This window comes from Macrobrachium rosenbergii, chromosome 45 (assembly GCF_040412425.1).
Source record: "Macrobrachium rosenbergii isolate ZJJX-2024 chromosome 45, ASM4041242v1, whole genome shotgun sequence".
Lineage (NCBI taxonomy): Eukaryota > Metazoa > Arthropoda > Malacostraca > Decapoda > Palaemonidae > Macrobrachium > Macrobrachium rosenbergii.
This window is the reverse complement of record NC_089785.1, coordinates 29,779,629-29,796,925: the sequence shown is the minus strand read 5'-3', so window position 1 is coordinate 29,796,925 and position 17,297 is coordinate 29,779,629. Positions and strand designations below refer to the sequence as shown.

General features: G+C 37.9%; 2 protein-coding genes across 2 annotated transcripts; one reads left to right on the top strand and one right to left on the bottom strand.

Annotated features, from left to right (window-relative positions):
- The first annotated feature begins 1,882 nt into the window (after positions 1-1,882).
- LOC136829998 (mucin-22-like) lies at positions 1,883-5,797 on the top strand. Its single transcript, XM_067089172.1, has 2 exons — positions 1,883-2,237; positions 5,445-5,797. The coding sequence occupies exons 1-2, from the start codon at positions 1,883-1,885 to the stop codon at positions 5,795-5,797; spliced, it is 708 nt and encodes a 235-aa protein (XP_066945273.1).
- A 3,489-nt stretch (positions 5,798-9,286) lies between these two features.
- LOC136829688 (uncharacterized) lies at positions 9,287-16,303 on the bottom strand. The gene is made up of 7 exons (XM_067088486.1): positions 16,178-16,303; positions 12,648-12,930; positions 12,378-12,547; positions 12,086-12,230; positions 10,996-11,596; positions 9,913-10,133; positions 9,287-9,554 (listed from the first exon to the last, which is right to left on the bottom strand). The coding sequence occupies exons 1-5, from the start codon at positions 16,242-16,244 to the stop codon at positions 11,362-11,364; spliced, it is 900 nt and encodes a 299-aa protein (XP_066944587.1). The 5' UTR covers positions 16,245-16,303; the 3' UTR covers positions 9,287-9,554; positions 9,913-10,133; positions 10,996-11,361.
- Positions 16,304-17,297: the final 994 nt, after the last annotated feature.

The window sequence follows — 17,297 nt, the reverse complement described above, 5'->3', positions numbered from 1 at the left end:
TATATATATATATATATATATATATATATGGATCTAGGCTTAGTAATAACAGCATCTCCTAAATGTGAAGATATCGAGAAGTTATAGATGGCATTGTGGTTAATAAAAATTACATATAAGGTAGATTCTATGTATATATATATATATATATATATATATATATATATATATATATATATATATATATATATATATATATATATCATTTACTGCCAGGTATTATATACAGTATATATACAAATAATGTTTGGGACAATATCTCAAAATAAGCAAACAAAAACCTTTAATCTTTTGCATAATATATGAAATTGGAGTCACAAACAGTATCTGAATTACCACTTATACAAACAACTGGAGTTATCACTCATACTCGCCTTTCATTTTCAATTTCAACACTAAGTAAAAATAATATTAGAATAAAATACAATTATATAAAGGTTAGAATCCTGATTGTATAGTGGGATTACATTCCCTTTTTAAAAAGAATTGAGATAAAGGTCTCCAGTGAAAAGAATCTGAGCAACATTGACACCTTGTTGGTCAAATGAAGAACTGCCCAAATTTCACTTTTCATGACCACCTCAGCAAATATTTTATACAAATACAAAAATAAATGTCTGTTAAATCATATGGAAATACAATAATAAATTATATAAAAATATTTTGTAAATAATAAAAATTACTTCATCTCTAAAATACTCCATATACTATTTTTTTACAAGGGGGAGAAGATCATTGGCCCAGTACACACTACGTTGTTTGTTGCTGTTCAAACTGACCTTATGCAATCACGGGCTCTTGCTCATAAAAACATGAAACACACTGCTTTTTGTCAAACAAGATGTCAGTTTTGTGTTCTTATTTCATTATCTTGTACAAATACTTTTTTTCTTACACGGGAACTATGCGAGCAAAAAGTTCTTTTGAAATGAAATTTAAGGATCCAGAAACATCAATAGGATTTAAGGTTCTAGAAACTAACAATTGAATTTGTTAAGGGTCCAGGGACACTGACAATGAAAATTAAGGGTCCAGAGATGCTGACAATGAAATTTAAGTGTCCAGAGACACTGACAATGAAATTTAAGGGTTCAGAGACATTGACAATGGAGTTTAAGGGACCAGAGACATGACAATCAAATTTTTTAAGGGTTCAAAAATTCTGACAATGGAATTTAAGGGTCCAGAGACACTGACAATGAAATTTGTTAAGGGCCCAGAGACACTGACAATGAAATTTAATGGACCAGAGACACTGACAATGAAATTTAAGGGACCAGAGATGCTGACAGTGAAATTTAAGGGGCCATAGACACTAACAATGAAATTTAAGGGGCCAGAGATACAATGAAATTTAAGGGACCAGAGACACTGACAGTGAAATTTAAGGGGCCATAGACACTAACAATGAAATTTAAGGGGCCAGAGATACAATGAAATTTAAGGGACCAGAGACACTGACAGTGAAATTTAAGGGGCCATAGACACTAACAATGAAATTTAAGGGGCCAGAGACACTAACAATGAAATTTAAGGGTTCAGAAACATTGAAAATGGCGTTTAAGGGACCAGAGACATGACAATCAAATTGTTTAAGGATTCAAAGACACTGACAAGGAAATATAAGGGTCCAGAGACACTGACAATAAAATTTGTTATGGGCCCAGAGACACTGACAGTGAACTTTAAGGGGCCATAGAAACTAACAATGAAATTTAAGAGTCTAGAGACACTGACAGTGAAATTTAAGGGGCCAGAGACACTGACAATGAAATTTAAGGGACCAGAGATGCTGACAGTGAAATTTAAGGGGCCATAGACACTAACAATGAAATTTAAGGGCCCAGAGACACTGACAATGAAATTTAAGGGGTCAGAGACAATGACAATGAAATTTAAGGGTCCAGAGACGCTGACAATGAAATTTAAGGGTCCAGAGATGCTGACAATGAAATTTAAGGGTCCAGAGACACTGACAATGAAATTTAAGGGTCCAGAGATGCTGACAATGAAATTTAAGGGTCCAGAGATGCTGACAATGAAATTTAAGGGTCCAGAGACACTGACAATGAAATTTAAGAGTCCAAAGTCATTAATAAAGAAATTTAAGAGTCCAAAGTCATTAACAAAGAAATTTGTGAGTCCAAAGTCATTGACAAAGAAATTTAAGGGGTCAGAAACCCTGGCAAAGAAATTTAATGGTCCAAAGTTATTGACAATGAAATTTAAGGGTCAAAGTTATTGACAAAGAAATTTAAGGGTCCAAAGTCATTGAGAAAGAAATTTAAAGGACCAAAGTCATGGACAAAGAAATTTATGGATCCATAGACAAGAGAGCATATTTATGATCTCTCTTTTCTTCCTCTTCAGATCATTTGTAATTCTATGGTACATATCAGTCATTTACACTTTGTAAAAACTATGGTACTGGTAATTTTCGTACCATGGTTGTACCACAGACACATGAGTGCATGGACAGTTATGCCCACAAGTGTATCACAGACTTACACAGATGTACGGACAAGTGTTCTTTATGCAGTGAATGTCTATTTATGCTGCTTATGAACAAGGTCGAATTCTTTGCAAATGAAAACAAAATTATTCATAATGGCTGAGTGTTTCATTGACAAATGTCTGTCAGTTTTAGTTTTCTGCAAAAGAAAACTCCTGTGCTGGCTTTGTCTGACTGTTAACACACTTTTCTGTCTGCACTTTAATCTGTCCACACTTTTTCTGTCCATACTTTATTCTGTCTGCACTCTTTGTCGTCTGCACTTTATCCTGTCTGCATTTTTTCTGTCCACACTTTATTATGTCTGCACTTTATTCTGTATGCACTTTTTTCCATCCACATTTTTTGTGCACTTTTTCTGTGTGCACTTTATTCTGTCCACACTTTTTTGTGTCTGCCCTTTATTCTGTCTGCATTTTTTTCTGTCCACACTTTTTCTGTCCACACTTCATTCTGTCCACACTTTTTCTGTCCACACTTTTTCTGTCCACACTTTTTCTGTCTGCACTCTTTTCTGTCCATATTTTATTCTGTCCACACTTCATTCTGTTCACACTTTTTCTGTCCACACTTTTTCTGTCCACACTTTTTCTGTCCATATTTTATTCTGTCCACACTTCATTCTGTCCACACTTTTTCTGTCCACACTTTTTTTTCTGTCCACCCTCAGATCTTAAACCCTACTGGGGCTGTAGGGCTGCAAATTGTTATGTTGATCATCCACCCTCTAATCATCAAACAAACCAAACTGCGGCCCTCTAGCCTCCTCAGTAGTTTTGATTTTATTCAAGGTTAAAGTTAACCATAATCGTGCTTCTGGAAATGCAATAACACAGGCCATCACGGCTAGCTGAGAGTCTCTGTTTTCAGGGGCCTTGATTGTCCACTGTACAGAAAACTCGATTGCGCTGAAGAAGCTTATACCATTTTTACCTGTCTTTAATCATAATGTTGGAAACTCTTGGAATATGAATGTAATTTACGGAAATGTAGTTCGTTTTTAACACGCATTTAAATTTCATTTAGTGAGGGTACCCCCATTCAGTCAGAGGAACCCTTCCAAAAATCGGGAATAGATGAAAAGTAATGGCTTATGAGACCTCACTGAACAGTCCGGTAGGTTTTCAGATCTGGTCTCGAAAGATGATGGATTTTTATGCTCGTTCTTCGTTATTTCATTAGAAATTTATAGTTTGATATGACACGTTTGTCAACAAAATTATTTTATGCTGTTATTGAAAATATAGATTCATCAGATTTGACTAATATTCAACCTGCATGAGAGATTAGTTTGTAAGGTAATATATATATATATATATATATATATATATATATATATATATATATATATATATATATATATATATATATATATATATATATATATATATATATATATATATATATAGTATATATATATATATATATATATATATATATATAATATATATATATATAATATATAGATGTAGGCTTAGTAATAACCAGGTTTCCCAAATGTGAAGATATCGAGAAATTATAGATGGCATTGATAATAAAAATTACATATATGATAGATTCTATTGTGTGTGTATATATATATATATATATATATATATATATATATATATATATATATATATATATATATATAATTTAATGCCAGTTATTATATACAGTATATATAGAAATAATGTTTGGGACAATATGTAAAAATGAGCAAACAATAACCTTTAATCTTTGGCATAATATATGAAATTAGAGTCACAAGCAGTATCTGAATTAACACTAATATAAAACTACTGGAGTTATCACTCACACTGGTCTTTCATTTTCAATTTCAACACGCAGTATAAGTGGGATTGCATTCCCTTCTTCAGGTCTAAATGGCAAGATGAAGAAGTGGCCAAATTTTACTTTTCATGATCACCACCGCAAAAATTTGATACAAATACAATAATAAACGTCTGTTAAATCATATGACAATACAATTATAAATTGTTTCAAAATATTTTGTAAATATTACAAAAATTACTTCATCTCTAAAATACTACACATATTTTTTTTTACAAGGGGGAGAAGATAATTGACCCAGTACATACTACTTTGTTTGTTGCTGTTCAAACTAACCTTATGCAATCACGGGCTCTTGCTCATAAAAAACATGAAATACACTGCTGTTTGTCAAACAAGATGTCAGTTTTGTGTTCATATTTCATGTTCTTGTACAAATACTTTTTTTTTCCTTTCTTGCAGAGGAACTTTGCAAGCAAAAAGTTCTTTTGAAATGAAATTTAAGGATCCAGAAACATCAATAGAATTTAAGGTTCTAGAAACTGACAATGGAATTTGTTAAGGGTCCAGAGACACTGAAAATGAAATTTAAGAGTCCAGAAACACTGACAATGAAATTAAAGGGTTCAGAGACACTGACAAAGAAATTTAAGGCGCCAGAGACCTGACAAGGAAATTTAAGGGTTCAGAGACACAGACAATGAAATTTAAAGGTCCAGAGACACTGACAATCAAATTTTAGGCTTCAGAGACATTGACAATGAAATTTAAAGGACCAAAGAACTGACAATGAAATTTAAGGTACCAGAGACACTGACAATGAAATCTAATGGGTCAGAAACACTGACAATGAAATTTAAGGGTCCAGACCCTGACAATGAAATTTAAAGGGCCAGAGACACTGACAATAAAATTTAAAGGGCCAGAGACACTGACAATCAAATTTTATGGTTCAGAGACACTGACAATGAAATTTAAGGGTTCAGGAACATTGACAATGTAGTTTAATGGGCTAGAGACACTGACAAAAAAATTTAAGGGGCCAGAGACACTTAAAATGAAGTTTAAGTGGTCAGAGACCCTGACAATGAAATCTAAGGGTCCAAAGACGTTGATAATGAAATTTGAGTGGCCAGAGACACTGACAATCACATTTTAGGGGCAGAGACACTGACAAAGAAATTTAAGGGTCCAAAGTTATTGACAAAGAAATTTAAGGGTCCAAAGTCATTGACAAAGAAATTTAAGGGTCCAAAGTCATTGACAAAGAAATTTAGGGGTCCAAATTTGTTGAAAAAGAAATTTAAAGGACCAGAGACACTGACAAAGAAATCCAAGGGTTCAAAGTCATTGACTAAGAAATTTAAAGGACCAGAGACACTCACAAAGAAATTCAAGGGTTCAAAGTCATTGACAAAGAAATTTAAAGGACCAGAGACACTCACAAAGAAAGTTACAGGTCCAGAGACAAGACAGCATACTTACGCTCTCCCTCTTCTTCTTCTTCTTTAGATCATTTGTAATTCTACAGGACAAATCAGTCATTTACTCTTTGTAAAATCTATGGTACTGGAAATTTTTGTACTGTGGTTGTACCACACACACGTGAGTGTATGGACAGTTATACCCGCAAGTGTACCACACACATACACAGATGTATGGACAAGTGTTGTTTATTCAGTGAATGTCTATATGTGCTGTTTATGATCGAGATCAAATTTTTTGCAAATGAAAACAAAATTATTCATAATGGCTGAGTGTTTCATTGATAAATGTCTGTCATTTTCAGTTTTCTGCAAAAGAAAACTCTTGTGCTGGCTTTGTCTGTATGTGCACACTTTATTCTGTCCACACTTTTTGTCTGCACTTTATACTGTCTGCACTTTTTCTGTCTGCACATTTTTGTCTGCACTTTATCCTGTCTTCACTTTTTCAGCCCTTTGCTATCTGCACTTTTTCTGTCTGCACTTTATTCTGTTTGCACTTTATCCTGTATGCACTTTTTCCGTCCACATTTTTTGTACTTTATACTGTCTGCACTTTTTTCTGTCCACTCTTTATCCTGTCTGCACTTTTTTCTGTCCACTCTTTATTCTGTCTGCACTTTTTTCTGTCCACACTTTTTCTGTCTGCACTTTTTTCTGTCCACACTATTTTGTCCAAACTTCATTCTGTCCACACTTTCTGTTTATGCTTTTTTCTGTCCACCCTCAGATCTTAAAACAACTGCAGCTGCAGGGCTGCAAATTGCTATGCTGATCATCCAACCTCTAATCATCAAACATACCAAATTGCAGCCCTCTAGCCTCCTCAGTAGTTTTTATTTTATTCAAGGGTATATTTAACCATAATCATGCTTCTGGCAATGCAGCAACACAGGCCACCACGGCCAGCTGAAAGTTTTATGGGCCGTGGCTCATACAGCATTATACTGAGACCACCTAAAGATAGATATATTTTCAGGAGCCTTGATTATGCACTGTACAGAAAACTTGAGAAGTTATAAATGGCATTGTGATTAATAGAAATTACATATATGGTAGATTCTGTAATATATATATATATATATATATATATATATATATATATATATATATATATATATATATATATATATATCATTTGATGCCAGGTATTATATACAGTATATATACAAATAAAGTTTGGGACAATATATGAAAATAAGCAAACAAAAAACTTTATTTGGCATAATATATGAATTACCCCAATACAAACAACTGGAGTTATATCACTCATACTCCTCTTATATTTTCAATTTCAATTAAATACTATATTAGAATAAACTACATTTATTTACAGATTAGAATATTGATTGTATAGTGGGATTACATTCCCTTTTTAAAAAGAATTGAGATGAAACTTTCCAGTGAGAAGACTTTGATCGGCATTGAAAACATGCTGGTCAAATGAAGAAGTGACCAAATTTCACTTTTCATGACCACCTCAGCAAAAATTTTATACAAATACAGTGATAAATGTCTGTTAAATCATATGAAAATACAATTATAAATTATATCAAAATGTTATATAAATATTAAAAATTATTTTATTTCTAAAATGAGCACATACTATTTTTTACAAGGGGGAGAAGATAATTGGCCCAGTATGCACTATGCTGTATGTTGCTGTTCAAACTGACCTTATGCAAGCACAGACTCTTGCTCATAAAAACATGAAATACACTGCTGTTTGTCGAACAAGATGTCAGTTTTGTGTTCATATTTCATGTTCTTTTATAAAGACTTTTTTTTCCTTTCTTGCAGAGGAACTTCGCAAGCAAAAAGTTCTCTGGAAATTAAATTTAAGGATCCGAAACATCAATAAAATTTAAGGTTCTAGAAACTGACAATGGAATTTGTTAAGGGTCCAGAGACACCGACAATGAAATTTAAGGGTCCAGAGATGCTGACAATGAAATTTAAGGGTTCAGAGACACAGACAATGAAATTTAAGGGTTCAGAGATGCTGACAATGAAATTTAAGGGTCCAGAGACACTGACAATGAAATTTAATGGTTCTGAGACACTAACAATAAAATTTGTTAAAGGTCCAAAGACACTGACAATGAAATTTGTTAAGGGTCCAGGGACACTGACAATAAAATTTGTTAAGGGTCCAGCGACACTGACAATGAAATTTTAGAGTTCAGAGACACTGACAATGAAATTTAAGGGTCCAGAGACAATGACAATAAAATTTGTTAAGGGTCCAGAGACACTGACAATGAAATTTAACAGTCCAGAGACACTGACAATGAAATTTAAGGGTCCAGAGAAACTGACAATGAAATTTAAGGGTCCAGAGACACTGACAATGAAATTTAAGGGTCCAGAGACACTGATAATGGAATTTGATAAGGGTCCAGAGAAAGTGACAATGAAATTTAAGGGTCCAGAGACACTGGCAATGAAATTTAAGGGCCCAGAGACCCTGACAATGAAATATGATAAGGGTCCAGAGACCCTGACAATGAAATTTGATAAGGGTCCAGAGATACTGGCAATGAAATTTGTTAAGGGTCCAGAGACACTGCACAATGAAATTTAAGGGTCCAGAGAACTGACAATGAAATTTAAGGGTCCAGAGACCCTGACAATGAAATTTGATAAGGGTCCAGAGACAGTGACAATGAAATTTAAGGGTTCAGAGACACTGACAATGAAATTTAAGGGCCCAGAGAGCCTGACAGTGAAAGGCTTCTGGAAAGCCCAATCACCACTGGGGCACAGGCTTCTAGAAATTCCCAAATACCACTGGGGCACAGACTTCCAGAAACCCCAGTCACAACTGGGGCACAGACTTCCAGAACCCCAGTCACCAGTGGGGGCCAAAGGCACGTCCTCAGATCAAGCCTTCAGAAGGTCCTATCCTACTCTCAAGGAGGGCACTCACCACCAACCATAATCTTGTTCACAATATCACTATTATTTTTTTCATTTCTGTTGGTAGGGCGGATCTGAGGGTCCACACCAGGCCTCTTAATCCCCTTTCACACCTTACCACACAGAGAATCTGATCATTTTGAACATTCAGGGAAAGAACCATGTCATGGAGGACAGTAAACATAAACATAAACATAAACATAAACAAACAATTAGATAAACATCAACAAAAGGCAGTAAATATTCCAGTAGGCAACGGGTGGGAACCAGGCTGCAGTAGTGGTCTTCAGTTTTTCCTGTTATTTCCCAGCACACGATTATTACACCGACAGCAGAATGATGGTCTTCAGGATGCCCACTTGAATCACCTTGGGTAAGCTATGAGCAACATTACTGTGCCCTTATGCCTTACGTACTACCTGGGAGCCACTGTAGCACTCAGGACTATTTTGTGTCTGCTCTGTGCAAAGCACTATCAAGGGTCTACCTACGGAGCCACAGTGGGATATAATACCATGCCATGTCAGCTCCTGCATCCTACATACAACCCATACCCATATGAGATGGGCACAGTTTATCATACAATAATGTAACAACTTTGTTGGATTATGTTTTATTTAAAAAATGGAAATGAACAGTCATTTTTATTTACGAGGAAATTATGTTATGCGAAGAACGAACGTCGGTCGCGTGCACGTACGCGCACCCGTCTCACGCACACCCCTAATCGGAATTGTCGTTCGCGGCGAGAACGGCATTTCTTGTCCTGAGATATTGCGATGAAAATGTGACTGCTCCAAGGACCAACATTGAACCCATGAATACGTAGGGGATTGTCATTCCGCCAGAATGGTCCATAATGAAACCTGAAACGATAATCTGATGAAGCCTGGAAGTTTTATCTTCCAGTAGTCGACAACCAAGTGTTGAAGTAATTTCCTTTATAAATAGCTGTTGGTAAAGTTTTGGAAATCATCAGTGATGCAAAGTGTCGCACTGTTATGGAAAGTATCCTCATCTATACCATTGGTGGCTGAACATGAACCTTTTAACAAAAATGCCATCATGTCCCTAAAGAAACTAAGCCCTCCAGATTGATTAGGAGAGCTCATCAAGCCTAAGGTTTCCAGTTAATATGCCAAGATTAAACACACAAGAAAAGGGTCACATTTTATCCTCATTACCATCGTCATCATTAATGCGCATTCCTGCAAGCGATCTCACCTATGAAAGGAGGGTACACGAAGCTACAGATGCCCTGCACCATCCTGAAGAAGCCCCAGGTGGAGGACATGGCCTCACCTCCAAACTGATCCTTCAGGAGGACGTTGATCAGAGTCCAGAAGAACCCCATGCAGAGGGAGAACATAGTGGTTGGGATGACAAGTTGCCACAAGGAACTACAGAGGGGCGTGACCAAGCACCCTGCGGCTCCCACGAAAAGCCTGAAAGGGGAAGAGGAGACGAGGGTTTCAGGGTCCTATCCAATGGCTATTGGACTCTAGGCTGACAAAAGTGAGAAGCCAGAAGTAGCATACCTTGCCCTCAGTGCAGTTAGTTGTCAGCGGGACATGGTGTCGCACGTGAGGTCGCGGAGGTTACTCGGGGCTCTGGGTGGCAAAGTCCCAACCCTTGTCAGGTAGTATGCCGTACCCTGAGGGGGAGCTGAGGTCAAGTAAGTCAGGTCAAAATGAGGTCATTTACAATATATGATTCCATGGTGCCCTTGTTGACTGCCAGTGGTGTGCTTTGGAAGTTAAACAGCATTGCCAGAGTATGCTATAACACCTCTTTTACGATATTGTTGAAGATGTTATCAACAAGAATCCCATGCAAGATTCAAGCTGCTAATTCTATGAACATCGCAAATATAAAATAGTGTCAGTAATCAAAACTGCCAATGCTTTTAACTTCATGCTCATTTGCTACCAGGTCTAAAATAATAAGAGGATTGAAGCAGTCAGAAGGAATCTAGAGAAGGGCAAAATGCCCTTAAATATTTTGGAAGAAGTCAAGACAGGGGGAAAAGTGTCAACACTGCACCACCACTGTGGCCACCCACCATTGAATAGATAAATATGTTGGACTGCTTGGGATGTAATGGATAGACCCAATTCATAATTAGAATGTAATCCAAAACATTACTTTTTTAATGCAAGACCACAATGGAAAATTTACAATGAACTAGGTTTTTATAAGTTTATACTTAACAATATAATCTGCGGCATGGTCAGGTCTTTGTCCACTAAGATTAAAGTTTACAGACTTAGATAAAAATGGAATCTGGGAACTGGTTATGAAATTTACCCGGCAACAAATCCATGAATCTTGTTGAGGGCTTTGTGGCTGAACACCCAGCCGCAGAATAACCGCATGGCCAGGTCGCAGAGGTCGTGGTACGAGCAAAGCATCGAGTTCTGCATGTCGGTGAGGCCTATGGATTTGCCGTACACCGGCAAATAGAAAAGAGCGTTCGGCAGAGCGGCTGCCGTGCTGACGACCACGAACAAATAGGTCAGGTACAAGGAGTTCTTGAAGAAGCCGCAGTCCAGGGGCTTCCTCTTCGCCCTCTTCGCGTTTTGCAGTCGGACGCTGAGACTTCCGAGTCCTGCGTCCTGTCCGCCAGAAAGCATCTCTTGCCGGTATCTAGCTTCAAGGATCGCCTTCTGTTGCTCAAATGATCTTACAAGCATTCCGAGGACCATCAGATGGAGCATGATGCCTGCCATCATGACGAACGCTCCCTGGAAGCCGAAGTTCTGGTGTAGCAACACAACCAAGGGGGAGAACACGAGACCGCCCATCGGGTTGCCGGCCGAACGAATGCCATTGGCAATGGCATTGTGCTTCTCGAAGTAATCCGTGACTATGATGTAACCAGGGGTCTCTGCCATGCATATTCCGGTTCCTGTACAAGTAAACAATTGAATTTTTTAATACCGTGAGTCAAAAGAAAACATTTGCAATTCTATATAACATTTTTATCAAGCCAGGTAATACCTATGTTCAGAATGAAATATCTCTGATGAGTGTACAAGCAAACGGCTCCTAAGATGGGGTACCTATCAGAGAGTACCTGACGCGAAATACTCAAAGTTGTACTGGATTTGTATATTTGCCATTCCTTCAGCCAACTGCTGAAGCACTGCTCTCACCCTTTTACTTTTCAGCTGTTCCCTTTGGTTGCTTTTAACCTAACTGTCCAAATTCTTTAACCCATGATCTTGGGTTCAGAGTGCTTGGACTATGTCCCTGAACTCCATGCTTGCACCCATCCTCCCTGCATTTATCACCCGTCATTTAAGGACGAATTCTTTTAGCCAGTATTATGAGAGTCTAGAACAATAATAATAATAATAGTAAAAATCCAGATGAGGGTCATCAAACGGACACCTACCGAAAAGCGCTCCTAGTGTGACCAGCCATGTGGACAACAGAGTAAGCTGGGACGGCAAGCAAAAGACTCCCGGCACATATGAAGGCCCCAAGCACGATGCATTTCCTTGGTCCTATTACCATGGCCAGAGCTCCCATGAAAGGTGCTGTATGGAAAAATTGTAGGTATTAAAGTCATACATATTTTTCACTTTCAACATTGTCATTGTTACCCAAAATGTGTGAACAGTCACAGACAAAAAAGCTGAAAGGACCACTGAATCCTAATTAACCCTCTGACGTTTTATACACACATAACAAACATCGGCACCCCATGAGAAGACCCAGAATCCAGCCTGTCTCGGACCCAGAGGCATCCGAGAAGTAGTCTCGGATGATGGTGTAAGTGATGCCGAAGCTGTTGAAGTTTCCAGCGACTACGAAGTTCACCAGTAGCACCAGGAGGAGCATGAACCACGCGTACCTGAGGATATTTTAAATGGTTATTATTATTATATATTCTATTTATGCCGAAGTTACTCCACCTCATTTCACCTAACGTACTAACAGCAGACTTCACTAACCTACTATCTTTGAGCTTAGGTGGGCCATGATGTGTACAGTAAGAAACTTCTTGGAGACCAGATCGATTCGTGGTCAGATCGCAGTTCATCTCCGATGGTCTGGAATCCCGATGCCAAGATGAGACGGATTCAGAGCGTCCTGCTGGAATCGAGTCGTACGAGTTGCATTCTGGTGTCATTCTTTGTGGTGAATCAAGCAGTTTACACAGGTTAGAGTTCACATCTGCTGGTCCCTCTGTTATGAACAGTTCCTGCAGGCTAGACTCTCCTTTGCATCTGTCATCTGAAGTGAAAAGATCTTTGTTATTGTATATCTTTGATCAAATTTCACTCAGCAGCTGTTTCAAAATACTCGAATTGCTCAGTTAACACTGAAATGGCCTTGTGTCAGCACAGACCCTTACTCGAAGTAATCGCAAAACTGCTTCACAGGAAATTTGAGGCCTGCTGTGGGCCCTCTGGACTCATTCCTATCAACCGAGACTTGGAACTTGGGACACAATGACTCCATAGAACTTTAGACCAATGTATACCCACACAACCACTGGTCTAACGATGGCCATTGTGGGATTGTATCCAAGCGTCCAGCCTTTGTTTTATTTTGAAAGCTAATCTCATTGTTGCTGTCAGGCTTAGAATTAATGTGATGTCATGTGAACTGCATGACTCACTCGTTGAGAATGTGGTCCGTAGTGCTGAATGTTTTAGTTCGTCTCATACATTTTTAAATGTATCATATTCGAGAACCGTAAGGTCGAGCTGAAAATGGATTTCCTCTGACGCAAATAAACCAGCAATTCCGCAATGCTCCCCACTGACCCACTGACATTTGAGTAGAACCAGGCAACGCGCTTCTGACATTCTGCCTGATCTTTAGGACTGCGATCCACAAAGAGTAGAATCACCCACATGTGAATTGGCAAAGGTTACTGTCTATTTATTGCAGTTTCTTGATTCTAAAAGCACTCAAGAAACTTTGCTAGCTGCCTTGGCGGATGTTTGCTGTATAATTTTATATATTTATATATATATATATATATATATATATATATATATATATATATATATATATATATATATATATTTATATTTATATATTCTTCAACAATTGCTAAACCAATTGATCTTCTTTGTACTGGCTGCAACCCACAGCAGTTAATGAACCTCCAGGTACACACTTCACTGCTAAAATCAGTTCACTCACAATGCATTCACAAGAAAAAGACCTCAGGGACTTTTCTTCCCCTCAGGATCGATCTCGGGCCTCTCTCTCTCTCTCTCCCTATCTCTCTCTCTTACTTCCTCCTCATCCACTCTCTCTCTCTCTCTCTCTCTCTTACTCTCCTCTCTCCTTACTCTCTCTCTCTCTCTCTCTCTCTCTCTCTCTCTCTCTCTCTCTCTCTCTTCTTCCCCCTGTGACAAGCGGAGTTCCCCAGGATTCTGTCCTTGGCCCACTCTTGTTTATGATTTATATTAATGACATTGATGTAGGCTCAGCTAGCAGGATAGCCACATTTACAGATGACACCAAACTAGGTGTAGATGCAGCCGACCCAGATAAAGTGGAAAGTTTAAGAAATGATCTCAGGGAAATGGGAGAGTGATCAAAAAGACGGCAAATGCCTTTTATACTTGGATAAGTGTAAAGTGTTACAAATAGGATCAAACAACCCTCATGCCGACTACATGCCGCTTGGGAATGACATAAATAGTGTAGAGCAAGAAGAGGACCTTGGAGTCATTATTAGCAAGGATTTACAATCCACAAGACAATGCATAAGAGCTGAAAAGAGAGCACAGGAACTGGTGGGATACATAAAGAGGCAGTTCAAATACAGGAACCAGGAAACGGTGCTGCAGCTCTACACATCCACAGTTAGACCTCATCTTGAATATGCAGTCATGCTTTGGTCACCGACACTAAGAAAGGGCATGATTAAGATTAGAAAGGGTACAAGCGACTACAGAGCCTGAACATGTATGGCTTAGAAACACGGCGATTGCGAGGACAACTCACAGAAACGTTCAAAATACTGAAAGGAATGATAAAAGTAGACAGGAACCTCTTCCCATTAAACGAAAACCAGACAAGGAATAGTGGATGGAAACTAGATCTCATTGTGGGAACTTCTTCACATACAAGACATGTGAATTGCCGCCAGAAGTTGTGAATAGCAACAGTGTGGAAGTGTTTAAGAGAAGATTCGACAAAATCATTAGAAGAACACTGTGAATGAACAGTGAAACCTGCTCGTAGAGATAAGTGAGCACATGATGTTTCCTCGGATGGACTAATGTCTTTGAGACATCTTAATCCTTGTAACCCCTTGTAACTCTCTCTCTCTCTCTCTCTCTCTCTCTCTCTCTCTCTCTCTCTCCCCACTGCCCTCTGCCCCTCTCTCTCTCTCTCTCTCTCTCTCTCTCTCTCTCTCTCTCTCTCTCTCTCTAACTTAGCGTGACATGGCGTAATAAGTAATAATACCAGCATGGTAATTTTTCTGGTGTCAAATCAAGCAGTGGTACCCAGGGCAGTCCACGTCACAGTGGGCACAGAAACTAGGAAAGAAGAAGAAGAATAACAATGGCATGGAATAATAATAATAATAATAATAATAATAATAATAATAATAATAATAATAATTTTTGGAGAAGGAAAATGGAAAATTATATTTCAAGGCAAAATTTGTAAGAATAATGTAATGAAACGGTTTTAGTTTTCACGTCCTCTCTCTCTCTCTCTCTCTCTCTCTCTCTCTCTCTCTCTCTCTCTCTCTCTCTCTATATATATATATATATATATATATATATATATATATATATATATATATATATATATATATATATATATATATATATATATATATATATATATATACCTATTCATACCTATCTCTCTCCTCTCTCTCTCTCTCTCTCTCTCTCTCTCTCAAGCGAGAAGTAGATGATACGTGACAGCGCACACCGAGAAATGGCTCCATGAATTCGGACGACTTGTATGACACGTTTTGCTCAGATTCTGTAAACAGGTTTCATAAGCACTCTGCCATATAACTGAGAAGCAACACTAAAATGGGAAAAAAACAAGAATATTTTGCTCTTGATGTTTAAAAAAATTTGTAGATAGTATTTTTTTTTAAACCAGCCAAAAAAAAACACAATACACATGTTTAGGACAATTTTGCAAAAAAAAAAAAAAACATTAATTTTACGATGCCATTTTTTTCCTCAAACAGAATTTGGAGCTATTTTTAAATATTTGACATCGCATTATACAATTCTTCTTGCTCAATTAATTTTAAAATATTAAGATAAGCACCAGAAAATTTCTGCAAAGTGATGAAAAAGCAATTTTTAAAAGAAAAAAAAATTTTAAATTATCGAGTTGTTTTTAGATATTCTACATCAGTTAAATAGTACTTCAAGTTCAATTAATTTAGAGATTGAAATATTCGCTGGAAAAAACTCCGCAAAATAATGAAAAATAAACGATTTTTCAAAAGAAAATTAAAGATATAAATGAGAACCAATACCTTGTTCCTTCGATGCGTCAGCCAAAATAGCGCCAAACGCCGCGTCTGAACACCCGGTCTTTCCCATCCTCACCCGACGAAGGTCGGCGTAGGAATGAACAAAACAAGTCTCTCTCTCTCTCTCTCTCTCTCTCTCTCTCTCTCTCTCTCTCTCTCTCTCTCTCTCTCTCTCTCTCTCTCCTACAGGTCGAGGGGGGGCGCGATCCTGTGCACTTGCATAAGTACTGCAACCTTACTGAGACTCCCTGCTGCAACCTATGTTGGTTTTGTAATGTTTCTCCTGGTTTTCAAGAGTTTTTAGCTATTCACCTTAGCATTTTTAAGCAATTTCTGGTCCATCTAACCCTACGCAGCTTCCTGGACAGAAGCTGTGGGCCTTATACCAACACTGGCCGCGTCCCAAAGGCATGATCCACTTGAAAACCGGGGTTTTTAGACGCTGTGGGCCTTATACCAGCAAGAGCCGCGTCCCAAAAGCATGATCCACATGAACACCGGGTTTTTAATGAATAAAAGAGGACTGGTATAGAACTCTGGACTCCGCCCTCCGCCCTACCAAAAGAGAGACGTCACTAAAGCAAGGTTCTTATCTCACTCAAAGACGCATTATCTGATGTCATGCTTGACACTTCGATGCCCAGGAGATAAGATTGTGTGTGTGTGAGTCTTATTATATATATATCAAGGCTGTGTGTCTCCTGTTACGAAAGGAGGGTGGGAGGGAGAGAGAGAGAGAGAGAGAAATTCTTTTCCTGGTCATGTGAAGTCTTCTTGTCACAACTGACTTTAAAAAAATGGTAAAATATGAGCGTTTCATGTTCCTGGTGAACTTTCTACCTTTATGTATTTGATGATTAAGTCATTTTCACTAAATGTTTCTTTTATTGCCAGTTTATGAGAGAGAGAGAGAGGTTAGCAAATGCAAGAAATCCGTCCACTGGCTTTGAAAAAGAAATGGCTCCACAACAGTCGACTTCTTTAAAGGAAATCCGACTCCTGCTCATTTAAAGACAACGCCTCTTCAAAGCCACGTCGATTTTAAGGGACAATATTAAAGCCATTTCGATTTTAGGGGTGGTTTTAAGGCCATCTTGGTTTTAAAGTATTTTAGGGGACGATT